The sequence below is a fragment of the Aotus nancymaae genome, unplaced genomic scaffold (genome assembly GCF_030222135.1).
Source record: "Aotus nancymaae isolate 86718 unplaced genomic scaffold, 86718_ANA_hifiasm-v0.15.2.pri h1tg000041l, whole genome shotgun sequence".
In the NCBI taxonomy this organism is placed as follows: Eukaryota; Metazoa; Chordata; class Mammalia; order Primates; family Aotidae; genus Aotus; species Aotus nancymaae.
The window spans coordinates 30,158,093-30,182,833 of NW_026988455.1; the positions used below are offsets into that span (position 1 = coordinate 30,158,093).

The 24,741-nt window shown below is 41.7% G+C and overlaps 1 protein-coding gene across 5 annotated transcripts in view; it reads left to right on the forward strand.

The window, feature by feature from the left end:
• Positions 1–24,741, forward strand: part of FRMD3 (FERM domain containing 3) — a 297,724-nt gene that overhangs the window by 170,295 nt on the left and 102,688 nt on the right. For 4 of the 5 annotated variants that reach the window (XM_012472145.2, XM_012472144.2, XM_064361621.1 and 1 more), the window contains exons 4-5: positions 17,116–17,194; positions 23,673–23,770. In XM_012472145.2, coding sequence (XP_012327568.1) covers positions 17,116–17,194; positions 23,673–23,770 — 177 coding nt within the window. The remainder of the gene's footprint in view (positions 1–17,115; positions 17,195–23,672; positions 23,771–24,741) is intronic. The other variant, XM_064361623.1, reaches the window with a different exon arrangement.

Consider the following 24,741-nt stretch of genomic DNA (forward strand, 5'->3'; position numbering starts at 1 on the left):
CAGAACAACTTTGGGCACAGAAATTGACAGCTTAGATGAAATAGATCTCTTCCTCAGAAGTCATGACTTACCAAATCTCACCCCAAATAAACTATATAACTTGAGTAGTCTTATAACTATTAAAGAAATTAGGCTTAAGACTTTTCAGAAAAGAAATCTCCAGCACCCTTGCTGTTACTACCGTTGCAACCAGCACTTCCCTTTCTACTCCAGAAGCCTTAATTAGGAGCTGCTTCTGGAGTATTTTCTTTAGGAGCTGATGTCCGATTCCAGGTATCTCCTGGGTTCTGTCCAGAAGATACTGAAGGGAAAATCGTGGTGAATTCACCACAAGTTTAATGGGGTCCTTTGCACTCTCATCTTCCTTTCCAATCTGCTTGCTACTATTTACTTTTCAGAGCTCTTTAATAGCGACTGCATGTATTCTGCCTAGCTTTTGTAGCTGCATACAGTGAGAGAGATAAGGTGGAGTGCAATGAGCCCATTCTACCTGGAACTAGAACCTTAAAATCAAACTTTTCATTATTGCTTGTCTATTAGGTTAAAATGCAGGTGGGCCTCATGATTGGGCAGTGCAGAGGGAATACCCTTCTAATTTCCCTATGCCATTGCTGTGTCCATAGGTACAAATGTGGACTGAGATGTTGATCCATTTTTTTGTTTCTTTAAGAGTACTCAGATAACAGATTGCCTTCAAACAAAGTGTTAACTGAATTGTATATTTTTGAATGTTTGGTTTTGCGGAGTCCTTGCTTTTCATGAAGGAATGTTGCTATGCAACATAACAGTGACTTCTCACTTAGAGCTTTTTTTTTTGGTGACAGAATCTCACTCTGTCACTCAGGCTGGAGTGCAGTGGCGTGATTTTGACTCACTTCACTGAAACCTCTACCTCCTGGATTTAAGCGATTCTTGTGCCTGAGCCTCCTGAGTAGCTGGGATTACAGGCACGTGCCACCACACCCTGCTATCACTTAGAGTTTTTAGCCTTGACTACCTAACTGTGGAATGTGGCCTAATGTGGACACATGAAGGGGCACACATCAAGAGGACAGATACTGCGTGTTCTACAGGATCTTTGTAGCTGCCCAAATTATATTAGCATAAACAATTTTTAAAAGGTACACACTATGACTCAGTTGTGCAGAAATGCAGTATTATTTTCCTATGACTGAATTCAACTTGCTTGTGATTTTCTTCTTTCTCTTAGGGCAAAGCATTTAATCTTGTCACTTCAGGGTAACTCAGGATCTGCTAGTTTAGTTTTAGTTTTTGTTTTTTGAGATGGAGTTTCACTCTTGTCACCCAGGCTGGAGTACAATGGCACAATCTCAGCTCATTGCAACCTCCGCCTCCCAAGTTCAAGCAATTCTCCTGCCTCAGCCTCCCAGGTAGCTGGGATTACAGGCATCCACCACCACACTCAGATAATTTCTTTGTATTTTTAGTAGAGGTAGGGTTTCTTCATGTTGGCCGGACTAGTCTTGTACTCCTGAACTCAGGTGATCCTGCTGCCTCAGCCTCCCAAAGTGCTGGGATTACAGGAGAGAGCCACAGTGCCCGGCCTAGGATCTGCTAGTGTAGAATTTGATCACTTTCAGAAAATTGCTCAGTCAATACATAATTGAAATGTAATCACTTGAAAACCCATACTCCATATTTGTTTTTCCTTCCACATGAAGAGCTTGCTCCTTTCTTTCCACCCCAGAATGGCATCATGAGGCTGGAGAAACATATGTACCATATGAGTAGTGAGGGTGACCTCTCTCTCGTGTACATTCCCTGAGTCTTCCTCGGTATGTCTCAGGCTGTTGGCATCTTTCCCCACTGCATCCAGGTGGGATGAAACTGGTTCCACCTGGCCTTTGAGTGGGGCTAGTATGTGCTGCTGAGGCCAGTGGTTCCTGCCATGGCCTTAGGGTGCAAGTCTCTAGACACTGTCCTCTTGTGGTCCCCACTCCGGGTCTCTTTCTCATTGGCACTCAGCACATCTATATTCACCTCTGGGACAGGCAGAGACTGCTCAACCTCAAGGAAACTTGTGTGTGCTATCTAAGGCTTCCTCTCTGCCTAAACACACTGTGCCACCATTTCTTCAGTGTTCCCAGAGTTCTGCACAGAAGAGTTTCCCGCAACTACCCTGGGGTTCCTTTCATCTTGTCCTCTACACCTCACTCCATTCAGCCAAGCCGATAGTGTTGAGGGATGCTGGATCCTTCTCGGAGACCCAAATGGTGTCCTATACCTGGTTTTGTCCTCTCTAAATCTCTCCAGGCTCTCCACATGCCTTCCCTAGCCATGCCCTACCCACCACTAATGCCTTTTCTCTTTGGTTATGAGATCAATATCCTAAAACAATAGCTGCCTTATACACAAGCACCGTTTTTCAAATGTAATGGGGGGAAAATGCTATTATTTATAGTAACAAGTAAAAACAAATTTCTTACAAATAAATGTTAACAGAAATGTGCAAGATCTGTATGACTAAAACTGTGAAATCCTACTGTGGCATTGTTGTAGAGTGGATAAAAAGCTCAAAAAATGAAGACATCTCATATTTCAGTTAATATTCTTTAAAAAGTCAATTCTTCAGAAATTAATATATACATTCAATAATTTTCAAATTAAAAATTCAGTGAGATTCTTTGTGGCATCTGACAGTGTTCCTAAGATTCATTTGCAAAAGAAAAATGCTCAGTGCTCTCCAATAAATATATAAAAAGGCCACCGGTTGGTCCTTGTTCTGTTAATAAACCAAGGCACGTGAGCTGTAGCAATTAAAGGAGACATAGTTAGAGACACATACAGTAATTCAGATAGAGCCAGAAATGGGAAAGTAATCAGTGGAACAAAAAGAAGGCAGTTCCCAGTACCCACACCAATCCATTATTTACGGAATATGGGTTATGGTAAAGATTGTATTTCATACTGGGGCAGATAAATTTTTATTCAAGGCATTTTTTTAAGGCATGATTTTTGGACGGTTGTCTTTCCAGTTGGGGGGGAAAAAGCTACAGATACTGCTCCCACAGTTCACAGGATCAATTCTAGATGTGCTCAAAAGCCTAATATGTTTAGCAATCTATAAATGTTTTAGGTAAAAATTTAAGAATATGTTTTATAATCATGGGGTAGCCCAGGGCTTCCTAAGGAAAATATAAAACCCAGAGACAATGAAGCAAAATCCTGACAAATTTGTGCAAAAGATAAACTTTTGAACTAGAATACTTTGCTGCACAGAACAGATTCTTAGTAAATGTTTGTTGAATAAAGGACTGTAAAGCAAATTAAAGCACAGGCAAAATAATGGGAAGAACATTTGCCAAGCATTTAAAAAGTAGTAATATGCAGGATGTATTATGTATGGTGCTGCAAACCAGCAGACGAAACACTAAATATAAAATATGCAAAAGACTCAGAAAAGGAATGAAAATAAATGACCAGGAAGCTCACAAACAGATGCTTGATATCATTAGTTACAAAAGAAATGCAAATTAGAATAAGATATTTTTATTTACTATACTGAGAAAATTGTAATTACTGATAATATCCAGTTGATGAGAATGAGGGTAACACTTCTGGTGAGAGTGTATAAACTGATAAAGCCACTTTAGAGGGTAACCTGGTTGTATCTGTCAAGATTAAAAATGCCTCTGTCTTTTGGTCCAGGAAGTCAATTTCTACAAATCTATCTAGAGCAAAAATTTATTCACACAGGTATCTATTATGCAACAATGTTCATTACAGCATTGCTTACAACATTGGGAAAGCAATTAAAAAGGCCAGCAATTTTGGCAAGGCTAAATTATATGTGTACACAAAGTCGTTTAAAAAACAGGCAGACATATATTACTGACACAGAAAGATATGTCCATTATTTATTATTTTCAATTAGATATATGGTTGAATTTAAAAATCAGATTAAAATACCACATAAAGAATGATACTTTTATATGAAAATGGAATTTTTTGTCTGACTATATAGTGCACAGAAGAAGGACTGGAAAGATGTATACTTAACTGTGGTTACCTCTGGGGAAGAGAGTGGACTAGAGGGACATGAGACGTTTGCATTTTAGTATATTTAGTTATTTTACACTCTTATCTTATACCATGAGAATATATTCTTATATCACTTGGTGATAAAAAATAAAATAAACAAAAGGAGAGAAAGCTTTATGCAAAACAAGGAAGGAAGGGAGGAAGGAGGGAAGGAAGGAAGAGAGGAAGGAGAAAGGAAAAGAAGGAAGGAGGGAAGGAAGGAAGAGATGAAGGAGAGAGGAAAGGAAGGAAGGAGAGAAGGAAGGAAGAGATGAAGGAGAGAGGAAAGGAAGGAAGGAGGGAAGAAAGGAAGGAATCAGGGTGCATATGCATTAAGCATGTTTTATAGAAACAGAGACCTAGAAGAAAGAAAGCTCACTTACTCTTCATTTAAAGCTTGTTTAAAGCTCTCCCCTTAATCCTGGCTGGTGCCTGTCTGAGGCCCGATTAGCACAGCAAGGTAGTTAAGATCTTATTCTTGCCTTGTTTACCAGAGACCGTGCTGCTGCCAAGCACCCTGAAGGGGCAGGGGTGTTTGGAAATGTCCTTCCTACTCTCCTGCATGCAAATCAGAGTAGGAAGGACCCCCTCAGCCTCTGTATAGCACATGCATACAACTCAGCCATAATAGCAGTACTGAGTCAAGTTATTGCTGGCTGAGGACAATGGTTCTCAGAAGTTATGATTGCACTCCCTGGAAACCTGGGATGGCGTGGAATTCCTGACTCTGATGGTGATAGTCTTGGTACTTCATGTTTACGTCTCGTTCCTTAGCTTTCCAGCATCGCCCTTGGAGCTAATCTTACAAAGAGCTCTCTTACTAATGAATGATTTTTTTTGTTAGTAGAAAATTAAGAATGAGACAGAGAGAGAGAGAGAGAGAGAGAGAGAGAGAGAGAGAGAGAGAGACCAAGAGCGTTGATTTTGCTCTGGTGTAAAGCTACAGGTCTCATATTCATGAGGCCAGCTTGGATGCTTGACTCTCAACTCCATTTGATCTTCCAGTTTTCCCCTCACTGAGTATGTTAGTTTCTTTGGACATCCATAATAAATTATTACATACTGGTGGCTTAAAACAATAGGAATCTATTTGTTCACTCTTCTGGAACCCAGAAGCCTGCAACCAAGGTGTCAGCAGGGCCATGTTTCCCCTGAGGGCTCTAGGGAAGATTGCTTCCTGCCTCTTCTGGCTTCTGCTGGTTTCCTGCAATCCTTGGCCTGTCTTGGCTTGTAGCTGCCTCACTCCACACTCTGCCTCCATCTTCACACGGTGTCTCCCTGTGTTCCTCTCTGCCCCTGTGTCAAAGTCTCATTCTTCTTTCTCTTAAGGTATCAGTCAATGGATTTAGGGACCACCCTAACCTAGTATGACTTCATTGTAATTAAGTAATCAATTACGTCTCTAAAGACCCTATTTCCAAATAGGGTTCCATTCTGAGCTTCTAGGTGGACATGGGTTTTATTTTTAAACCTCCCATACTCCTCAGCATTTTTCTTTAGCCTCTGGCAGGTTTTCATGCCTTTGCTTTGTGACTTGCTACCTCCAGCCCCCTTTGTGTATGTTGCTCTTTTTTGCTGACCTTGGTCACATTCTTTTGACAGTAAAGCTTTGCACAATCCACTGCTTCTGATCCCTGCTGTGGCTGCAACCCTGCCTCCAGAGCCAGGGGCAGCCTATCCCATCATCCTCATTGGTTTACCCATACTTGTCTCATCATAATCTCCAGCACTGGGTTTGGAAAATTTCTTCACCTGCTCCATGGCTTAGCATAAGAGGTTACGCATGTTATTGATTCATAATAAATGCTTTCTGACTAGGATTGAAATGCTCTTTTTAGGAATGGGTGGAAGTCCAAATGCCATTTTCTTTACAAAAGAAAGTAAATTTTGTACAACTCAACACAGCTCCTTACATAAATCAAAAAACACTAAGTCCCAAGTACTGTGGTTCAGTTTTAGATGCCTTTGTTCTTCCCAGTTTTCTTCTTACCATTGCTTCTTTCCAGGAAGAGCAGCTGTGATTTTTGTTTCAGCCACGGAGGGTCTCCAGCTTTGGACACCTTTTTACCTTATTCTAGAGACAGCTCATTAGGTTGGTCCAGGTGTCTTTTATTGTCCCAAGTTCAACCATTTCATCAAAAGTTTTATATTTGATTCTTCTCCCAGAAAGTTAATGCAGTTTGAGCCTATAAATGGTTTCTATGTTGTTCTCTGTCTTTGTTTCCCAATATGGAATGAGAGGACAGTAACAACAAAAACTCTTACTTTTATAGCATGCAGTTCTAAATGATGTGCACATTTGACAAGCCATGATTTCTAATTTTTGGCTTTATGTTTATGCAATGGTTGGTGGCAACACTGACATCATTTTGATTGGGTGCAGTGGTGTGTGCAGGGTTTCAGGGAGTACCGAGCACTCCTCATTGGAAGGAGGGTAGTGTAACAGGGGTAGTGGAGGAATAAGGAATAGGAGCCTCTCCTCCGGGAAGCTCTTATATCTCTGGGGCAGTGCTTGCAGGGGTTTTCTTCTTCCTTCAGGAATGCCCTCATTTTTTCATAAGAGCCCACCCACATGACTCAGAACTACACGTGTTGGCAGCATGAGCATCTGAATGATAACCATGATGGGCAGAAGGTTCCATGCTCAGTATGTGAGTACTAGGGGTGGTTCAAGCGTGGGCCAAGTGGGTAGGAAGGCTTTGTTCATGCTTCCCTGTGGTGGGAGAGCCTTCATAACGCCCGATTTTTGGATGCAACTTTGTAGTATAAAATCTCAATACCAAGTTATGTAAGTAGCTGAATTTGGCTGTTACAGTTGTTATTTTTACATATTGTTTTACACCTACCGATATAACTCCAAAGGTCTGGCTAGTTATACAACATCAGCAGCAAACAGGTCCCTGGGTCTCTTGCTTTCAGTTTCATGTGTTCTTGCTAACTTTTTGGCTAAAATGTTCAGGTCACTATACCCTAGACTCAGGCAGCAAAGCTGCTCTTTAGATGCCAGGGCTGCCAAATATCTCTTCATATACCCACCTGTCTCATGCCCACTTCTTTCTCACTCCTCCCTGGGAGATGACAGTGCTCCCTCACTTTTTCAACTAAGGTAAAAGGCAAGGTAACATTGAAGGGCTTGACTTTAACCGTATTGGTATCTTCTTCCCTGCACTTGAGAGTAACAATAACTTCCATGCATTCAGTCTGCAGGTCTCAGCAGGCTTCGGGGTGCTCTGTAGGCAGGAACGCACATCATCCTCATCGTGGTGTCTACAAGGTGTCGCAGGCCACACCTAGTCACCACCTGTGTTCATATGGCCTTTGGTCTAGAAATAGGTTTCCCATGTTTAAATGGTTGAAAAACATCAAAAGAAATGTAAGATTTTTGTGGCATACAAAAATGATACGAATTCTAACTTCAGTGTTCATAGGAGCACACCCGTACACATTTGTTTACGTATTGGTGGTGGCTGCTTCTCTACTACAACAACTGGGTGGAGTTGTTGAGACAGAAAACTCGAGGCTTCCAAAGTTGAAAATATTTATTCTCTGGCCCTTTACAGAGAAAGTTTGATCCCCTGCTCTCTGTGGTAGATTCTATTATTATTCCCATTTTACAGATGAGGAAATGGAGGCAGGGAGTTTTAAGTTTGACCACAGCAATTTGTTCAAATGATGAACCTGAAATAAGAAGTGTTGGACCCCAAAGACTCTTTTCGAGCTTCTCCTGAGCAAGCATAGACAGGCAGTGAATTCAGAGACCAAGGATTTGTGAGGCAACCACTCAGCATTGCAGTCTCCCTAAGAGAGTTCTCCAAGTGACTCCAGTCAGTGCCTACGTGAGTGTGGGCATGCCTGTGTGTGTTAGAAGCACAGGAGGAAACTATAACAAGAGGAAGATGAATTAAACATGATTTAAAAAACCTGTCTCTGCTTTGGAAGCTGGGGAAACACAGTCATTATCATTTCAGTAAGAGTGGGGGAAGGATCGTCACTGTTGATGATGCTGATAGTAACAGTTGTTTAATAATTATAATCATTTTCAAGTAGAAGAAGAGAGCATTCATGAATGTAGCCTGCACTCTCTATGGCTGGCTTATTTACACATATTTCTAGAGTCACAGTTGGAGAATGAGTGAGCAATGTTCTGCCCTTTAGGTGCTCAAGCGTCATTTTGCATATGTGCAGAGGGAGTTTGTGCTTTCGAACCATTTCGTTATTGAATGCAGCACAGATGAATCCATTAGCATCACTGTGCATGGCATGTGTACAACAGGAATAGGGTGCCTTAGGTAGCTCTGCTATACACCAACAGCAACCAAGCTGAGAACAAAATCAAGAACTCAATCCCTTTCACAATAGCTGCAAAAAAATAAAATATTAAGAATATACCTAACCAAAGATGTAAAAGACCTCTTCAAGGGAAACTACAAAACACTGCTGACAGAAATCAGATGAACACAAGCAAATGGAAACACATCCCATATTCATGGATGGATAGAATGAATATTGTGAAAATGACCATACTGCCAAAGGCAATCTACAAATTCAATGCAATTTTCATCAAAATACAACCATCATTCTTCACAGAACTAGAAAAAACAGTTCTAAAAACCATATGGAACCAAAAAAGAGCCCACATAGCCAAAGCAAGACTAAGCAAAAAGAACAAATCTGAAGGCATCACATTACCTGACTTCAAACTATACTATAAGGTCATAGTCACTAAAACAGAATGGTACTGGTATAAAAATAGGCACATAGACCAGTGGAACAGAAGAGAAAACCAAGAAATAAAGCCAAATACTTGCAGCCAACTAATCAACAAAGCAAACAAAAAAGTAAAGAGGTGAAAGGGCACCCTATTCAATAAATGGTCCTGGGATAATTGGCAAGCCACATGTAGAAGAATGAAACTGGATTCTCATCTCTCATCTTATTAAAAAATCAACTCAAGATGGATCAAAAGCTTAAATCTAAGATCCTAAACCATAAAGATTCTAGAGGATAATATTAGATAAACCCTTCTAGACATTGGCTTAGGCAAAGACTTCATGACCAAAAACCCAAAAGCAAATGCAACAAAAACAAACATAAATATATGGGAATTAATTAAGCTAAAAACCTTCTGCACAGCACAAGAAATAGCAGAGTTAACAGACAGCCCACAGAGTGGGAGAAAATCTCCACAATCTATACATCCGACAAAGGACTAGTATCCAGAATCTACAAAGAATGCAAACAAATCAGCAAGAATAAAACAAACAATCCCATCAGAAAGTGGGCTAAGGACATGAATAGACAATTCTAAAAAGAAGACATACAAATGAACAACAAACATATGAAAAAATGCTCACATCACTAATAACCAGGGAAATGCAAACCAAAATCACAATGTGATATGTTACTCCTGCAAGAATGGCCATAATAAAAAAATAAAAAATAAATATATGTTGGCATGGGTGTGGTAAAAAAGGGAACACTTCTACACTATTGGTGGGGATGTAAACTAATACAACCACCATGGAAAACAGTGTGGAGATTCCTTAAAGAACTAAAACTAGATCTACCATTTGATCCAGCAATTTCACTACTGGGTGTCTACCCAGAGGAAAAGAAGTCATTATATGAAAAAGATATTTGCACACATATGTTTATAGAGCACAATTTGCAATTGCAAAAATATGGAACCAGCCCAAATGCCCATCAGTGAATGAAGAAAATGTAATATATATATGTATATGTATATATATATATATATATACACATACACCATGGGATACTACTCAGCCATAAAAAAGAATAAATTAATGGCATTTGCAGCAACCTGGATGAAATTGGAGACTATTGTTCTGGTTGAGTAACTCAGGAATGAAAAACCAAACATTGCATGTTATCACTCATATTTGGGAGCTAAGCTATGAGCTAAGCTATAAGGCATAAGAATGATACAATGGACTTTGGGGAGTCGGGAGAAAGGGCAGGGGTGGTGAGGGATGACAGACTACACATTGGGTACAGTGTACACTGCTTGGGTGATGGGTGCACCAAAATCTCAGAAATCACCACTGAAGAACTTATTCATGTAACTAAACACCACCTGTTTCCCAAAAACCTATTGAAATAATAATAAAAAAAAATGTTAAAAAGGAAATTGGGAGAGATTTTTTTCTAGCTGTAAAGCAGAATGTATATGAGAAACATTATGAATTTGTATGTATATTCCTGAAATTATGCTTCTAATTTCCCTATGATTCTTTATGATGACAGAAGGAAAACGTTTTGCATTTAAAAAAAAAGGCTGCTAAGTGACGTTTGTCTCTCACAGAATCCTATCTGGTCTTTAAAAGATTTCACTGAGGTTTTTGGTTAGAAATAGAAAGAAAGTCCCTTTTTCCCTTTCACCCAGGATCATGCTCAATTAATCGTTTCCTATCCTCAACTCCATTTCTGGGCAAGGGCTCAATGTGGAGATGAGAAATTCTGTCTCTGCTTTATAAACAGCTGTACCTCTCTCCATGTTCTCATGTTAGCAAATCAGCCAAATGATGCTACCCTGGGATCTGCTGATGCAAAAGGGACCACTGAGCTGCCCCGAGGAGATACTTGGCTCCCCAGCCCTTGTCTGGCAGATATCAGTTGGCTGTGAGAGAGGAGCCCTGCTGTTCTCAGTGCAATTACATGCTGCTGGCATTTAAAAGTGGATTTCACATTTTTTTCTTCTCTGCTACTCTGGTCGTATGCTCTGTTTTTAGCACTTACATGGCTGAGTAAATGCTTTTCAGCTGTTGAGTTGAGTTCAATTCAGTCTTCCCCATCTCCTCCCTCCCATTTCTCCCTCCCACTTTCCTTCTCTTCTTCTGGTGGGAGTGTTTATCTCAACAAAACAAAATCTCACATTTAAATAATGCCCTGTGTTCAAGTGCCAGGAGCCATTTGAATCCACCCAAACACATCTGGAAGGTAGACATGATGGCTGGCACTGTGCCCTCTGCAGAGCAGGAAAGAGAAATTAGGTGGCTTGCTCAAGATCACTGTTGGACATCCTCTTCAAAACTCAGGGGCTCATCCTCTGGAGGATTGGGGGTTTCACCATCCTGTGTGCCCTGTCAAGGGTGCTGAAGCCTGAGTACCACATTAGATAAGGACCAGGACATCTTCTCCCATGGGGTGGCCATGCTGCTCAGTCTAGTAAAGATGCACAGTGGCTGTTCGTGATGATACTGTCAGGAGAGGGCTCCAATGCAGGCTGTGGGTTTGTGCAGATAGCTCTTTCATCAGACATTTCCTCATTGATTCTGCACCAAATGTTTGGCACAGATAAGGATATTTCTTTACATCATTCCCCTTTCCCTGTAGTTTAAGAATAAGAACACATGGAAGCTAGATTGCGCAGATTTTACTTAGCAGCTTGGAGAAGGGGGTGGTCATCGCTGTACAAGGGGATTCAGGCCTTGGACATGTCCCAGGGAGTAAATGGTGGCTTCCATGTTGCATCTGAGAAGGCTCCTTTTCCAGCAGTCATACAGCTGATGTGGGTGCATGAGTGCTCAAATGCTGGACTTCTTACCCCAAACCATTGCCACCACAGTTGGGGTCAAAGATGACCCCCCAAACTCTTTGTTCAGTGACTTAAAATTTTAAATGATTTGATTTTTGAGTGTTTGTTTTTTTGCAAGGTAGTAAAAAGAATTGCACGTACTTCATGGGTTTGATTGGAGTGGGGATGGGAAGAGGGAGCAGAGTGGCAGTCATCTCTCATTCGTTACATATTCTTAGCTTTATTCTTTTCCATAGCATATATGACCTTCTAATGTCCTGGTATTTCACATATTTATTTTGATTTTTTTTTTTTATTGTACTTTAGGTTCTGGGGTACATGTGCAGATCATGCAGGATTGTTGCATAGGTACACACATGGCCCCCACTGAATGAAGACAGAATTTCCTTTTAACTTTTATTTTAGATTCAAGGGTTACTGGCCGGGCGTGGTGGCTCACGCCTGTAATCCCAGCACTTTGGGAGGCCGAGGCGGGTGGATCACGAGGTCAAGAGATCGAGACCATCCTGGTCAACATGGTGAAATCCCGTTTCTACTAAAAATACAAAAAATTAGCTGGGCATGGTGGCGTGTGCCTGTAATCCCAGCTACTCAGGAGGCTGAGGCAGGAGAATTGCCTGAACCCAGGAGGCGGAGGTTGCGGTGAGCCGAGATCGCGCCATTGCACTCCAGCCTGGGTAACAAGAGCGAAACTCCGTCTCAAAAAAAAAAAAAAAAAAGGGTTACTATGTACCATTTTATTAGCTGGATACTTTTCATGATGCTGAGGTTTGGGGTATGAATGATCTTGTTACCCAGGTACTAAGCATAGTACCCAATAGTTAGTTTTCAACACTTGCCCCCTTTACTTTCTTCTTCTAGTAGTTCCCAGTGTCTATTGTTTCCATCTTTGTGTCCATGAGTACCCAGTGTTTAGCTCCCACTTCCAAGTGAGAACATGCAGTGTTTGATTTTCTATTCCTGTGTTAATTTGCTTAGATAATGGCTTCTAGCTACATCCATGTTGCTGCAAAGGATGTGATTTTGTTCTTTTTATGGCTGCATAGTATTCCTTGATGTCTACATACCACATTTTCTTTATTCAGTTCACCACTGATGGGCACTTAGGTTGATTTCATAAGATTTCACCTTTTTGGCCGGGTGCGGTGGCTCACGCCTGTAATCTCAGCACTTTGGGAGGCCAAGGTGGGTGGATCACATGAAGTCAAGAGTTCGAGACCAGCTTGGCCAACATAGTGAAACACTGTCTCTACTGAAAACACAAACAATTGGCCGGACATTGTGGTGGGCGCCTGTAATCTCAGCTACTCAGGAGGCTGAGGCAGGAGAATTGCTTAAACCTGGGAAGCGAAGGTTGCAGTGAGCCAAGATCGTGCCATTACACTCCAGCCTGGGCAACAAGAGTGAAACTCCATCTTGAGGGAAAAAGAAACATGGAAATTGTGTCTGTTCACAGCTGCTAACATTTGTGCAACAAATATTTGCACAACATATAAAACTATGCCCGTTATCTATAACAATAGATAATTATTGATTAAATTAATCCTCCCTCTAGAAGTAGCTATTGTAACCAACTCCAGAGTCCCTGAATTTATTCCAGATGTTGAGTGGGAAGAACAGAAGCTGAGAAAAGAGGCTTCAAAATATAAATTCGAGGAATTGCTCTAGTGATCCAGATGATGAACTTTTCTAGATCTGTATTTTGATTCTGTCAGAGGGACAAAGGGATGAATGTGATAGCAGGGCCTCAGTGTTCCCCCAGACGTCTGCCTCAAAGCCTGGGGTTTGTCATTCACCAATTCATTTATCCACACACTAGGAGAATCAACCTTTTATCAATAATCAGCTCTGGGGATAAAAAGCTGAACAAGATATATTATTCTATACCCTGATGCATCTTGTCATCCATAACTAGATCAGTATTTTCGGGGAAATTATCTTTTCAGCCTGTTCCAACCTTGTGAAGGAGCATTCTTTAGCAGCACTACTAGTGCTGCTAAAGTAATATAAATTTTGCATCTATTAATAGAACCTTAAACAACTTCCTTTAGGAAAAAGTCCCCACCCCAGTGGCCTTGCCAGGCCTGGGTGATGAGACTGACCTCCTCATCAGTTCAGGTCCCTGGGGCTACTCCTGGATCACTGTGACAGAAATGAGTGCTCCTTCCAACTTACAGGGAAACTTTTCTTTTATTGGTGACGTGGGTTCAGTGATGTTGGCTAGATATGAGAAAAACACAGCAGGACATATATGATGGTGGAAGAAAATAGAAAATGTTAGATTTGAAAAGCGCCTCCTCTTGTGTTTCCTGCCGCCAGCTCCCATGGCTTCTCTGACAAGGGGTTCAATAGTGAGCATATCTTGGGCCACCTTGTACTGATTTCTCCCGTGACCACATCCCAGCAAGTGGAGGGAGATGTCAGGAACGTAGTGGCTTGTTCTGTGTGACTTAGCAACAGCAAATATGAAAAGAATTAAGACTGTGGGCCTATTGTAAACTCAGGGTGAATCAGCACTGAGAGGAGACTGTTGAAAGGAGACAACGATTATGTCCAGAATGAGGCTGGCAACCCTGGGGCTCCAGGCTTGAGGAAGCACAGCGCAGACAAGAATCTACTCAGGGCAGAGGGACTGGGGAAGCCCACTCAGAACTGCTTCAAATGAAGAGGACTGGGATGTTTATTTTAGAGAAGACTCAGAAGGACCACAAGTGCCATCTTCAGATGATGGAAAGACTCTTCATGTGGGATAAGCACTAGACCTTCCTGACGCCTCAGAGCTTGGAGTGAGGAGAGCTGGGTGAGAGGGCTTCCTACACTCTGACATAGTCACGGAGAGCCACTGGGGAGCTGTTCTGGGCCTCGCTGCCTGATCCTTTGGAACAAGTGTGAGTCACTATTTGTAACTGAAGAGCTGCACTGCTTATTGAAGCCAACTTAGGACACTAAGAAGTTAATGCTGTCCAGGTGGAAAAGAAAGGACAGCTGGAGTTTGGGGCCATTTTCTTTTTCAAAATTGCCTCTAGTTAGGTGACTTTATTTTCCTGCTCTCTTTAAAACATCTTCCTATGCCTATTGATCCAACAATTCCACTTCTGAGAGTCTATATTATATAAATAAAAATACAAGCACTTAGCTATCTATGCACAAGGATGGATTGGGGTTGATGTAGAATAGTTTGAATTGCAAAAATGTGAAAACAACCCGAATGACAATTAAAAGGGAGTAACTGAGTAGACTCTGCTGTATTCATAATACGAAGTATTCTGTAATTACTATAGACATTAAGTTAGATCTCTGTCTATCCTGGAGGGACGGGCAGCATAGAGAGTTAAGTAAGAAAAGTGAGAGAAACATGCACAGTATGATCTTACTTTGTTAAAATAAAAACCCCTCCACATATGTAAAATAATCGTGTTGGCATATATTTGTGTGAGGGTGGCAAAGGAGTAGAAGACTATAGATGAAAGTTGTTAACGTGAGTTAGAATTTGGGGTGGGATGAAGTTGGGTAGGATCCTGAGACAGATGGGGCAGGATTAGAGACAAAGTGAAGAATGAAGTGGGATGGCTTGTCTGTCTGTCTGTCTGTCTACCTACCTACCTACCTACCTACCTACCTACCTACCTACCTATCGATCTTCTATCCATCATCTGTCTATGTATTTTTACATCCGTCCATCCGTCCGTCTGTCCGTCATTTCTATCCATCACCTATCTATCTATTTATCTATTTATCTTCTGTTTATCTATCTGTATTTCTATTTATCTATTTATCTCTTTATTGGTGGTACTTAAATACATATTACTTAGCAGACTTTAATAAAAGAGAAAAGAAAGAAAAAAGGAGAGAAAATTCCTTTTATTATACATGTTAATCCTATCTTTGGCTCTGTTGTTCTCTTATAAGAACTGTCTCAACCTTTCATTAAGACAATCCAGAGGTTTGAATATAAGAAAAAGACATTAGTTTTAATATGTTACAGATGGTGCTTTAAACAAACTAAAAAGAAATCTGGGGAATGTTTAAAGATAAATTATTCTGAATTATAATTGAATTCCTAGATATCATTAAAGATGAATGACTTGAGGATCATTTGTATTTTTCTAAGCTTTTTTTTTTTTTGCTATGTAGAAGGTATCTATTTTCTCCTAGTGCTTCAGGAAAAAAAATGTTCTTAAATCTAGGGAACATAGGATCAGGTTAGGAGCACTCATTTCAGTTAAGAATTTAGCTAGTTCTTGGTAGGGGAGTAGAGTGTTGAATGAAAAGGATTCTCACACGTTTGTGTGTGTGTGTGTGTGTGTGTGTGTGTTGTGATCAGTTTTTCTCTGGCAAGATGCTGCTTTTTTTTTTTTTGTAATTTAGATACCATCAAATTATTTTTAATAATTGTTTTTCATATTAAATTATTCGCATTACACATTCATATTCAAGACCCCTATGGTTCTTTCTATGTAAAGGATTTTGTCTACATCTGGAGTAGCCCAGACAGTGTAGAGATGAATGGCAGTTTAACCCCTACGTATCTCGAAAGAGAAATTTGGGTAAAATAGAATGTTGTTTCATATTCACATTTGGATGTAGACTGAGAGCTGATCCCAGGTAGCTTTACTGATACAGAAGCAAATGAGTGGTATGTCTGATCCATGGAAATAGTAATGCTAACTATCTTATTTACTTGATTTTAAGATATTCATTTTATATGTTAACTGAAATCTGAATGCACCTCACTACACTTGTATGCATTTATCAGAGTAATACTGCAAGTCGGTAGTGATCTTATAATTGAAGGTCTTGGAAGTCCTGTAGAATCCCCATTAGCTGGATGAGTTCTGGATATTCAGTGCAAATTAGAACATTCCAGAATCATGAACCTCAACCAGAATTGCAGCCTACATAGGGTTTTCCCTTCAGGGAAACCAGGAAGTTACAAAAGTGTTGATTTTCATACAGGTGACTGCCTGTATAGATAGATAATACTAAAAATCTGCAAAGTAGGATCTGTGCATGGCTGACTCCATCTTTTAAATCTGACTTTTAATTCAGAGGCACCATCTTTTTGGGAAAACTAGTCATGTGCAGTGAGATTTTTTTTTTTCCACCTCACAGGCTAAAAAAATCTTTTGTGAGCCCAGCAACCTGAATGGTGCTTATGGGCAACGTATTTGTCACAAGGGGTGGGAAGAATCAGGAGAGAAGTGTTCTCTGGAGCTGTGACCTGGAGAGAATGAAGGAATGAAGGCGAGCTGTGATGTGGAAAAATGAGCTCACTGACTAGGTTGCTGGTATTCTACATTTGCTCTGGGCGTCCTGTCAAGCATTTTCTTTGAGTTTTGTTGTTGCTGTTGCTTTGTTTTCTTGGGCCTCATATCTGCTTCTTCCAGAACAATCACCCCCTCCCAGCCCCCACTCCCCAGGCTAGCGTGTCAGGCTGCATGGCTGCCTTTCCCATGTGTGTTTGAGCCCATGGTCTTTTCCTGCTTTTCTCATGCCTTTTCTTTATGATGTTTCAGCTCATCCACCATACACCATGTGCTTTAGAGTGAAATTCTACCCACATGAACCCTTGAAGATTAAAGAAGAGCTCACAAGGTATTTTTTGTTTGTTTGTATGTTTAACATGCGCCTTTAACCAGCCAGGACCTCTTTGGTCTTGCAGGCTAGATGGGCCTCCTGTCTAGAGTTGCACACTGAGAACTCAGTGTTGCAGGCTCAGAACTCAGCGTTTTTGCTCAGAATGCTTCTCTAACCCTGAATTGTTTTGGGATTTTGTTTTAAAACAATTTTCATTGGGAGTGTAATTAACTGCAGAAAAAAGCACTGGCTGTGACGGGGGAGGTGTTCTCTGAAAACATCTGACAGTGGGGTGCTAAAAATAAATAGGAGACGTCTGTCTTCGAGACATGGGCAAATTTATACCTGGTGCGGTACCTAGTCTATCTTTTGGATCTCAGCTTTTCTGGGAGGGAAAAGATCCCTGACAGAACGCAGTGTCTGTCGTCCTGCATTCCGCTGGCTGAATGACCCACTGGAAGGCAGGCTTCCCTCCACTCCTTAGGCTCCTCTCAGCCCCACTCCCTGAATTTTTGAGTCCTCGGACCTCCTCCCTTCTCATCTCTCTCTGCTGGGGCTGCAGCTTCAGTGCACCTTCAGGGGATTTGGCTTCCTTGAATAACCTGGACACATGTTGTGAGCAGGACCCCAGGAGGATGGGAGAGAGAGCTGCTGCGTACTTAGTTCTAGATGAGGCTCCGGCATGATGACCACAAAAATCACTTGCTATAATCATCTCTCAAAATAAGCTGCTTAGGTACAGATAGATGCAACAGAAAAGCAAGTGTAATCTGCTCTGATGATTGGCAGGGGGAAGTTTTGGGTTCTTGGGTATTTTGCTTCCTTGTTATTATCCAGGGTCTCTGGTAAGCTTGACCATAGTGGCAGGGAGGTGACTTTAAGAGGGAGCAGATGGTTCTGCTCTTCATTATTTATTTGCTCACAGTTATTTAGTAAGGTTTGTGCTGGGGGTGGGAGATGGGGAGAGAAGGGGTGTGTGTGTGTCTGGAAATGAGGATAATATATGATGCACGTTAAAAGCAGTGGTTGGGATTTTGCAATCTGGCCTGGTTTTTTCTTTTTATTGAGGTAAAATTCACATGACATAATTTTATCTCACCATTTTAAAGTGTATAATGCAGTGGCAGTACATTCACAGTGTTGGACAATCCTCCCCACTATCTAGTTCCAGAAGTTTTCATCACCTCAAAAGAAACCATGTAGCCAGTAGAAGTCACTCCCTATTCTCCACCTCAGCCCCCATCCAAGCGCCCGGAAACCACTAATCTACTTTTGGTCTCTATGGATTTGCCCATTCCAGACATTCCATATAAATGAAATGGTACAGTATGTAGCCTTGGTCTAATTTTGGGTTGAAAATTTTAATTATTTATTTGATAAATTTGTTCTCACTTGCTATTGCTACCCAGGGGGCAGGGGCTGAATTAGCTGCCAAAGAGAGAGAAAGAGGAGAGAGAGAGAGAGAGAGAGAGAGAGAGAGAGAGAGAGAGAAAGAGAGAGAAAGAGAACACGTAAGTTATTTGTCCTGCCCTCAGGGTGCCAACAGAACAGTGTAATTAGGAATCAAATCAAATTCTAATGCCTCACTTTTGTCATTTGTTCTTTTTATATTTTTGCCTGGAGGATAAAAATTGAGTATGTGTAACAACATAAATTAGGGATGGACATTTTGTTGTTGAGAAAAGTTCCGTTTGAAAGTAAAATAATACAGCATTTCAGTTAATAACCCTAGCTTAGCCCCTCTCAATTATATTTGTTAACATTTTTCCACCTTTGACTAAATAGCTCAGGTATGAATAGTGGAATATTGTGACCTTTCGGTTTCCAAAGGAAATTTAGATGATCCACTGCTTTTACACAAGTAGAAATGGACTTTTCTTAGTCAATACAGTCCTTAGAATTCTAAACTAATTGAGAAACTGTGGAATGCCCAGGTACTTATGGTTTGAATCTTGGAGGCATTTGGTTTTTCTTGTATGATAAACTGTTATTTTATTATAGGATGAATCTAAAGTTTGAGAAGAATTTGATATATGAGAAGTTAAGATCATATTCATGACCATGCTTAAGAGTAAAGAAAGGTTAAGAAAAAGGCAAATTTGAAAATGCAAAATAATAACAATAACCACAAAAAATGATATTTAAAATCAGTTTTCATCCTTTCTTTTTTTCTTTTCTTTATCTCTCCATTTAAGCAGTCATCTTATAATCCTCTGGATTTCTGGGGCTTTTGTAACTGCTCTATACAATTGAATGTTACCAAAAGTATGTTGATTTTAATTTTTTTTTAGTAAAAACCATCTTCCAACACACATAGAGATGCAATGTCATTAATGGCAGCACAATAATTTATGGCCCAGACCCTCATGTGTTTCTGTTGCTTAATCTTTTATGAATTATTTTTTGGTAGCTATTATATTTTAAAAAATGAGCATCCTGAATGTGAAGCCATTTATAAGACTGTGGATTATGCTGAATCCACAGTAATCCTTGATCATCTCCAGAGATCACTGATATGGGCACAGCCCCAACTCTGATGTGAAAGCTGCTTTTCTTTTCTCAGGAAGCTCTTGCCAAATTGATTTCTGAGTTATGGGATTAGAACCCAAGCCTCTCATTTACCAATAAATAGTTATTTGAAACTATTTTTCACTGCCAAACTCATCAAAAAATAGAAACAAATGCTTTTATTTTTGATGCATGCATGTAATATACAGAAAAGAAACTTCATGGTATTTGGCCTGGTAGTTTACAGTCCTTAAAAAGGGCTAAGATTTGATCATTTAAAGCATTTGTGTGACCTCACTATGTGGGATAGTCTAGGGTCAGTTCTCAAAGTGAGGTCCCTGGACCAGCAGCATCAGCATCACCTGGGAACTTGTTATAAATGCAGATTCTTGGTGTCTGCTCCAGATATACAGAATAAGAAACACCCAGGGGTTGGGTCCAGCAATCTGTATTTTCATAAGCCCTCCAGGTAATAATCCTGAAGCATGCCAAATTTTGAGACCCACCACTCTAACACAATTTGAAGTTTCAAAATATTAGTTTCTTTTGGCAGATGTTGAAGTGTACAGTTTAGTTTAGTATATGCAGAGATTTGTGCCACTAACACCATGATCTGGTTCCAAAACATTTTCATCAGCCCAGTAGGAAACTTTGTACCCAAGCAGTCATCCAATATTCTCTCTTCTCTCGAGTTCCTGGCAACCACTCATCTGTTTTCTGTCTTTATAGATTTGTCCATTCTGGTTGTTTTATGTAAATCAAAGCATGCCACATGTAGCATTTTGGGTCTGGTGTCTTTTCACTTAGGATAATGCTTTCAAACTTTATCCCTGTTGTAGCAACTTCAGCATTTCATTTTTTTATGGTTGGATGATATTCCAGTGTATGGATATACCACATTTCTTCTGTCTATTCATTAGCTGGGGACATTTGGCTTGTTTTTACTTTTTTTTTTTTTTTTTGAGATGGAGTCTTGCTCTGTTGCCCAGGCTGGAGTGTAGTGACACAATCTAAGCTCACTGCAGCCTCTGCCTCACAGCTTCATGCAATTTTCCTGCCTCAGCCTCCTGAGTAGCTGAAATTACCAGCGCAAGCCACCACGCCTGGCTAATTTTTGTATTTTTAGTAGAGACGAGGTTTTGCCATGTTGGCCGGACTGTTCTTGAACTCCTGACCTTAGATGATCCGTTCTCCTTGGCCTTCCAAAATGCTGGGATTACAGGCATGAGCCACTGCGCCCTGCCCGGTTTTCACTTTCTAGCTATAGTGAATATTGCTATTATGAACACTCATGTACAAGTTTCCGTGAGGGCCCAGATTCTGATTTAATTGGGTCTGGGGTAGGATCCAGAGACTTATGGTACTAGTGTTTTTCAAAAGCTCCGCCCACCAAGTAATGCTAATTTACATCACAATTGAGTACCTTATTTCTTAAAATTTGACTGATGGAGCTGTACCACAGCATCCCCTGAAGCCCTGGAGCTTAGCTTACATATGTATGTATGTATGTATGTATGTATGTATGTATGTATGTATGTATGTATGTATTTGAGACGAAATCTTGCTCTGTTGCCAAGGCTGGAGTGCAGCGGCGTGATCTCAGCTCACTGCAACCTCCACCTCCCAGGTTCAAGAAATTCTTTCGCCTTGACCTCCTGTGTAACTGTGACTACAGGCTTGCACCACCATGCCCGGCTAATTTTTTGTATTTTTAGTAGAGATGGGGTTTCACCGTGTTAGCCAGGATGGTCTCAATCTCCTGATTTTGTGATCCACCCTCATCAGCCTCCCAAAGTGCTGGGATTACAGGCATGAGCCACTGTGCCCAGCCCCGCTGGGGTTTATTAGAAATACAGAATCTCAAGCCCATCCCAGACCTTTTGAATCAGAATCAAATTTAACAAACTCTTCAAGTAATTCATGTGCGCAGTAAAGTGTGAGAGGTACTAGTTTAGGTAGCTAGTCTGGGTCCTTACCCATTGAGTGTAATATTGTTCCTTGGACAGAATGCATACCAAACTTCAAATTAGAAACTTATTAGGCACTGCCTTTATCCTCTGCACACAACTTAATACTAAACTGGGGACAGAGATTGTCATTTGAGCCTCCACCATGCCCCCAGTGCCCACACAGCACAGTGCACAGCATAAAGCAGATGCTAGACAAAGACACAGTGAAGGAAAACATCAGTGAGCCACAGAATCCTTCAGTGCACCCAGTGTCCTTTCAGTGAACCAGTGCCTGGAAACAGTGAGCTCCAGTGCTCCGGGATTGACAGTGTCCCTGTGACCTTTGCACATTAATCACCCTCTCTGATTCTCTAGTTCTTTGCCTTTAAAATGGGGATTATACATGTCGCTCTTTCTATGGCTGAGTAAAGACTAAATTACTTGGGCACTAGAGATGTGTATTAGTTGAGGTTCTCCAGAGAAATAGAACAATAGGCCACACACACACACATGCACACGCACACAGCACACAGCACCGCCCCTCCCTCGGCCATACATAATGAGATTTATTATAAGGAATTGGCCCATTTGATTATGTGAGGCCAAGGTATCCCATGATCTGCTGTCTGTAACCTGGAGACCCAGGGAAGCCAGTGGTGTAGTTCAAAGGCCTGAGAGCCAGAGAGTCAATGGTGTAGATTCCAATCCAAGTCTGAAGGTCTGAGAACCAGGAGCACTGAGGATAGAAGATTGATGTCCCAGCTCAAGCAGTCAGGCAAAGTGAATTCAGCTTCCTCTGCCTTTGTGTGCTATTTAGGCCCTCAATGGATTGCATGAGGTCCACCCACACTGGGTAGGGTCATCTGCTTTACTCAGTCCACCAAATCAAATGCTAATCTCTTTTAGAAACACCCTTGCCCAGAAAAGACATTGAACTAGATATCTGGGTATCCCACGGCTCAATCCAGTATCACAAGGTGATAACTGGGAAGAGATGCTTCCCCCAAAACCCCAAGAAGATGGGAAGGAAAAAAACCATTAGTTTCTGCATGTTAAACTCTATAAAGTAAGCACGGAAAGAATCTGCACTCATCTGTAAAGTTACTCTGCTCAGAAACAAAAGACCCCAGGCCTGAGCCTGGAATGAAGGAACCTTGAGAAGATGAGGAAATTGGAAGACAGTTTGATCAGTGTGGAGGAACAGAAAGGACGGGGGCAAAATGAGCCTGAGCCAGGGGTTGCACACTGGTACCCTGCTCTGCCACCTGCCTTCCACTCTGCTATTTTTCTAGAAAAACTGGACACCTTTGGTCTGCTTTTCCAGTGGCAGCACTAGGCTGGAGCGGTGTGGTAGCTGCCCCCTTTGTAGGGAGCTGCTGTGTCTCATCCTGCTTTCAGAACTTCTTGCACCAGCACAGGTGACTTGCCCATGTCACAGGCCACTGTGTGCCTGGCCTCAGGAGGCATCTGAGTGTGCCATCCTGGAGAGGGGAGACTCTACACAGATGATAGCTCTAGCTGTGAATCAGTTAGTTGCCTTTCTGATCTCATAATAAACCACGTCTGTCTGAGATCGATTAATGAGTCTGTCTGCCCCTGAGAAATGATGGGGCTGGCCTGATGTACTGATTGAGTCTGTTTCCTGGCTCTTCATTTGAAGCAGAGCTTGGGAAGCATGTACCTGAGATGCAGGTGGTGATGACGGTGGCCATAGCTGTCCTCGCGCGGGAGTTGCTGCCGGGAGCTCTGGCCACTGGGTTCTGTGGCTTTCCTCAGTTCTTCTCATGCCTCTTTGAAAAGGCCGAGGCTGCTCAGCTTTGGAAGCTGATAGGATCTGCTCGACAGACACTTCAGATTTTCCGAATTCAGAGGGCCCCTCTCAGCTTTCCTCTGCCTGTTCTACAAAGAGCTTGGCATGTCTAAGCCACTTCCTAGAGCTGAGAAAACTCTGGTCACCATAGGAGCTAAGCATGAACAATCATACTTCTTCCAGACTTCAGCCAAAAGTTAGGGTGAACATTTCTCCTTTTATATTGCAGGTACCTTCTGTACCTTCAGATTAAAAGGGATATTTTTCATGGCCGGCTGCTGTGCTCCTTTTCCGATGCTGCCTACCTGGGTGCCTGTATTGTTCAAGGTAAGTCTGGCCACAGCTCACCCACACCACCATTGTACTGTGGAGCTGTGGCTGTTTTGAGCCTCCCTTCTTTACCACCCATGGCTATCCTGCCTGTGTCTGTGGCTGGAGGCCAGGTAGGGCTCGGTATGTAGCAACAGAACCCCTACTCACCTTCCCTCCCAAGCGAGTGTGGTCCTGGTGGAAGGCTGGGCTGAGATGCTCACAGGGGCCTCTGAAAAATAGAGTCCCTTAAGATCCCAAGAGTCAGAGTCAGAAGCTCTCTTTCAAAGGGGCTGGAATGTGGAATGGGTGGGTTTATGAGAAGCTCTGAAGGGAAATGGGTGTTGTATGTTCTCAGCTCCAAATGCGAGGTGAGAGGCCTAATGGACATTTTGAGAGGGGAATCTGCATCCAGGAAGATACATGTTAAACAAAGGAGTCATTCCCGGAAGCATTTTTGTGTATATCCATCCATCCGTCCGTCCATCCATCCATCCATCCATCCATCAATCCATCCATCCATCCACCCGTCCATCTGTCCATCCGTCCGTCCGTCCGTCCATCCGTCCATCCTTCCTATTGGTGTGTGTATGTGTATACATGTGTACATGACTATTATGTCTAACTCCTCAGCTCTTTTAGCTATGGGCGTGGTGAGGAGAGCACAAGTCTCATAATTTGTCATACCACCATTTGAATCTTTCTTCCCATTTCCTGGATGTTTTACCATGGATAAGTTACCTAGTTACCTAAGCTCTTCAGGCTTCAGTTTCTTCATCTATTAAATAGGATAATCATCCTCCCTTCCTGGCCATGTGATTTCATGAGACCACTCTGCACCAGGCCAGGGGTAGCACAGACACATTAGAAGTAACTACTGATCTTTTTCCAGTTGAACAAACCCCAGGGGGTGTGGGGGCAGTGGGAAACAGCGAATGTATTGATGTGGGTTGGGTTCTGGAGGTTTCCACCTAGTAAGGAAAGTGGTT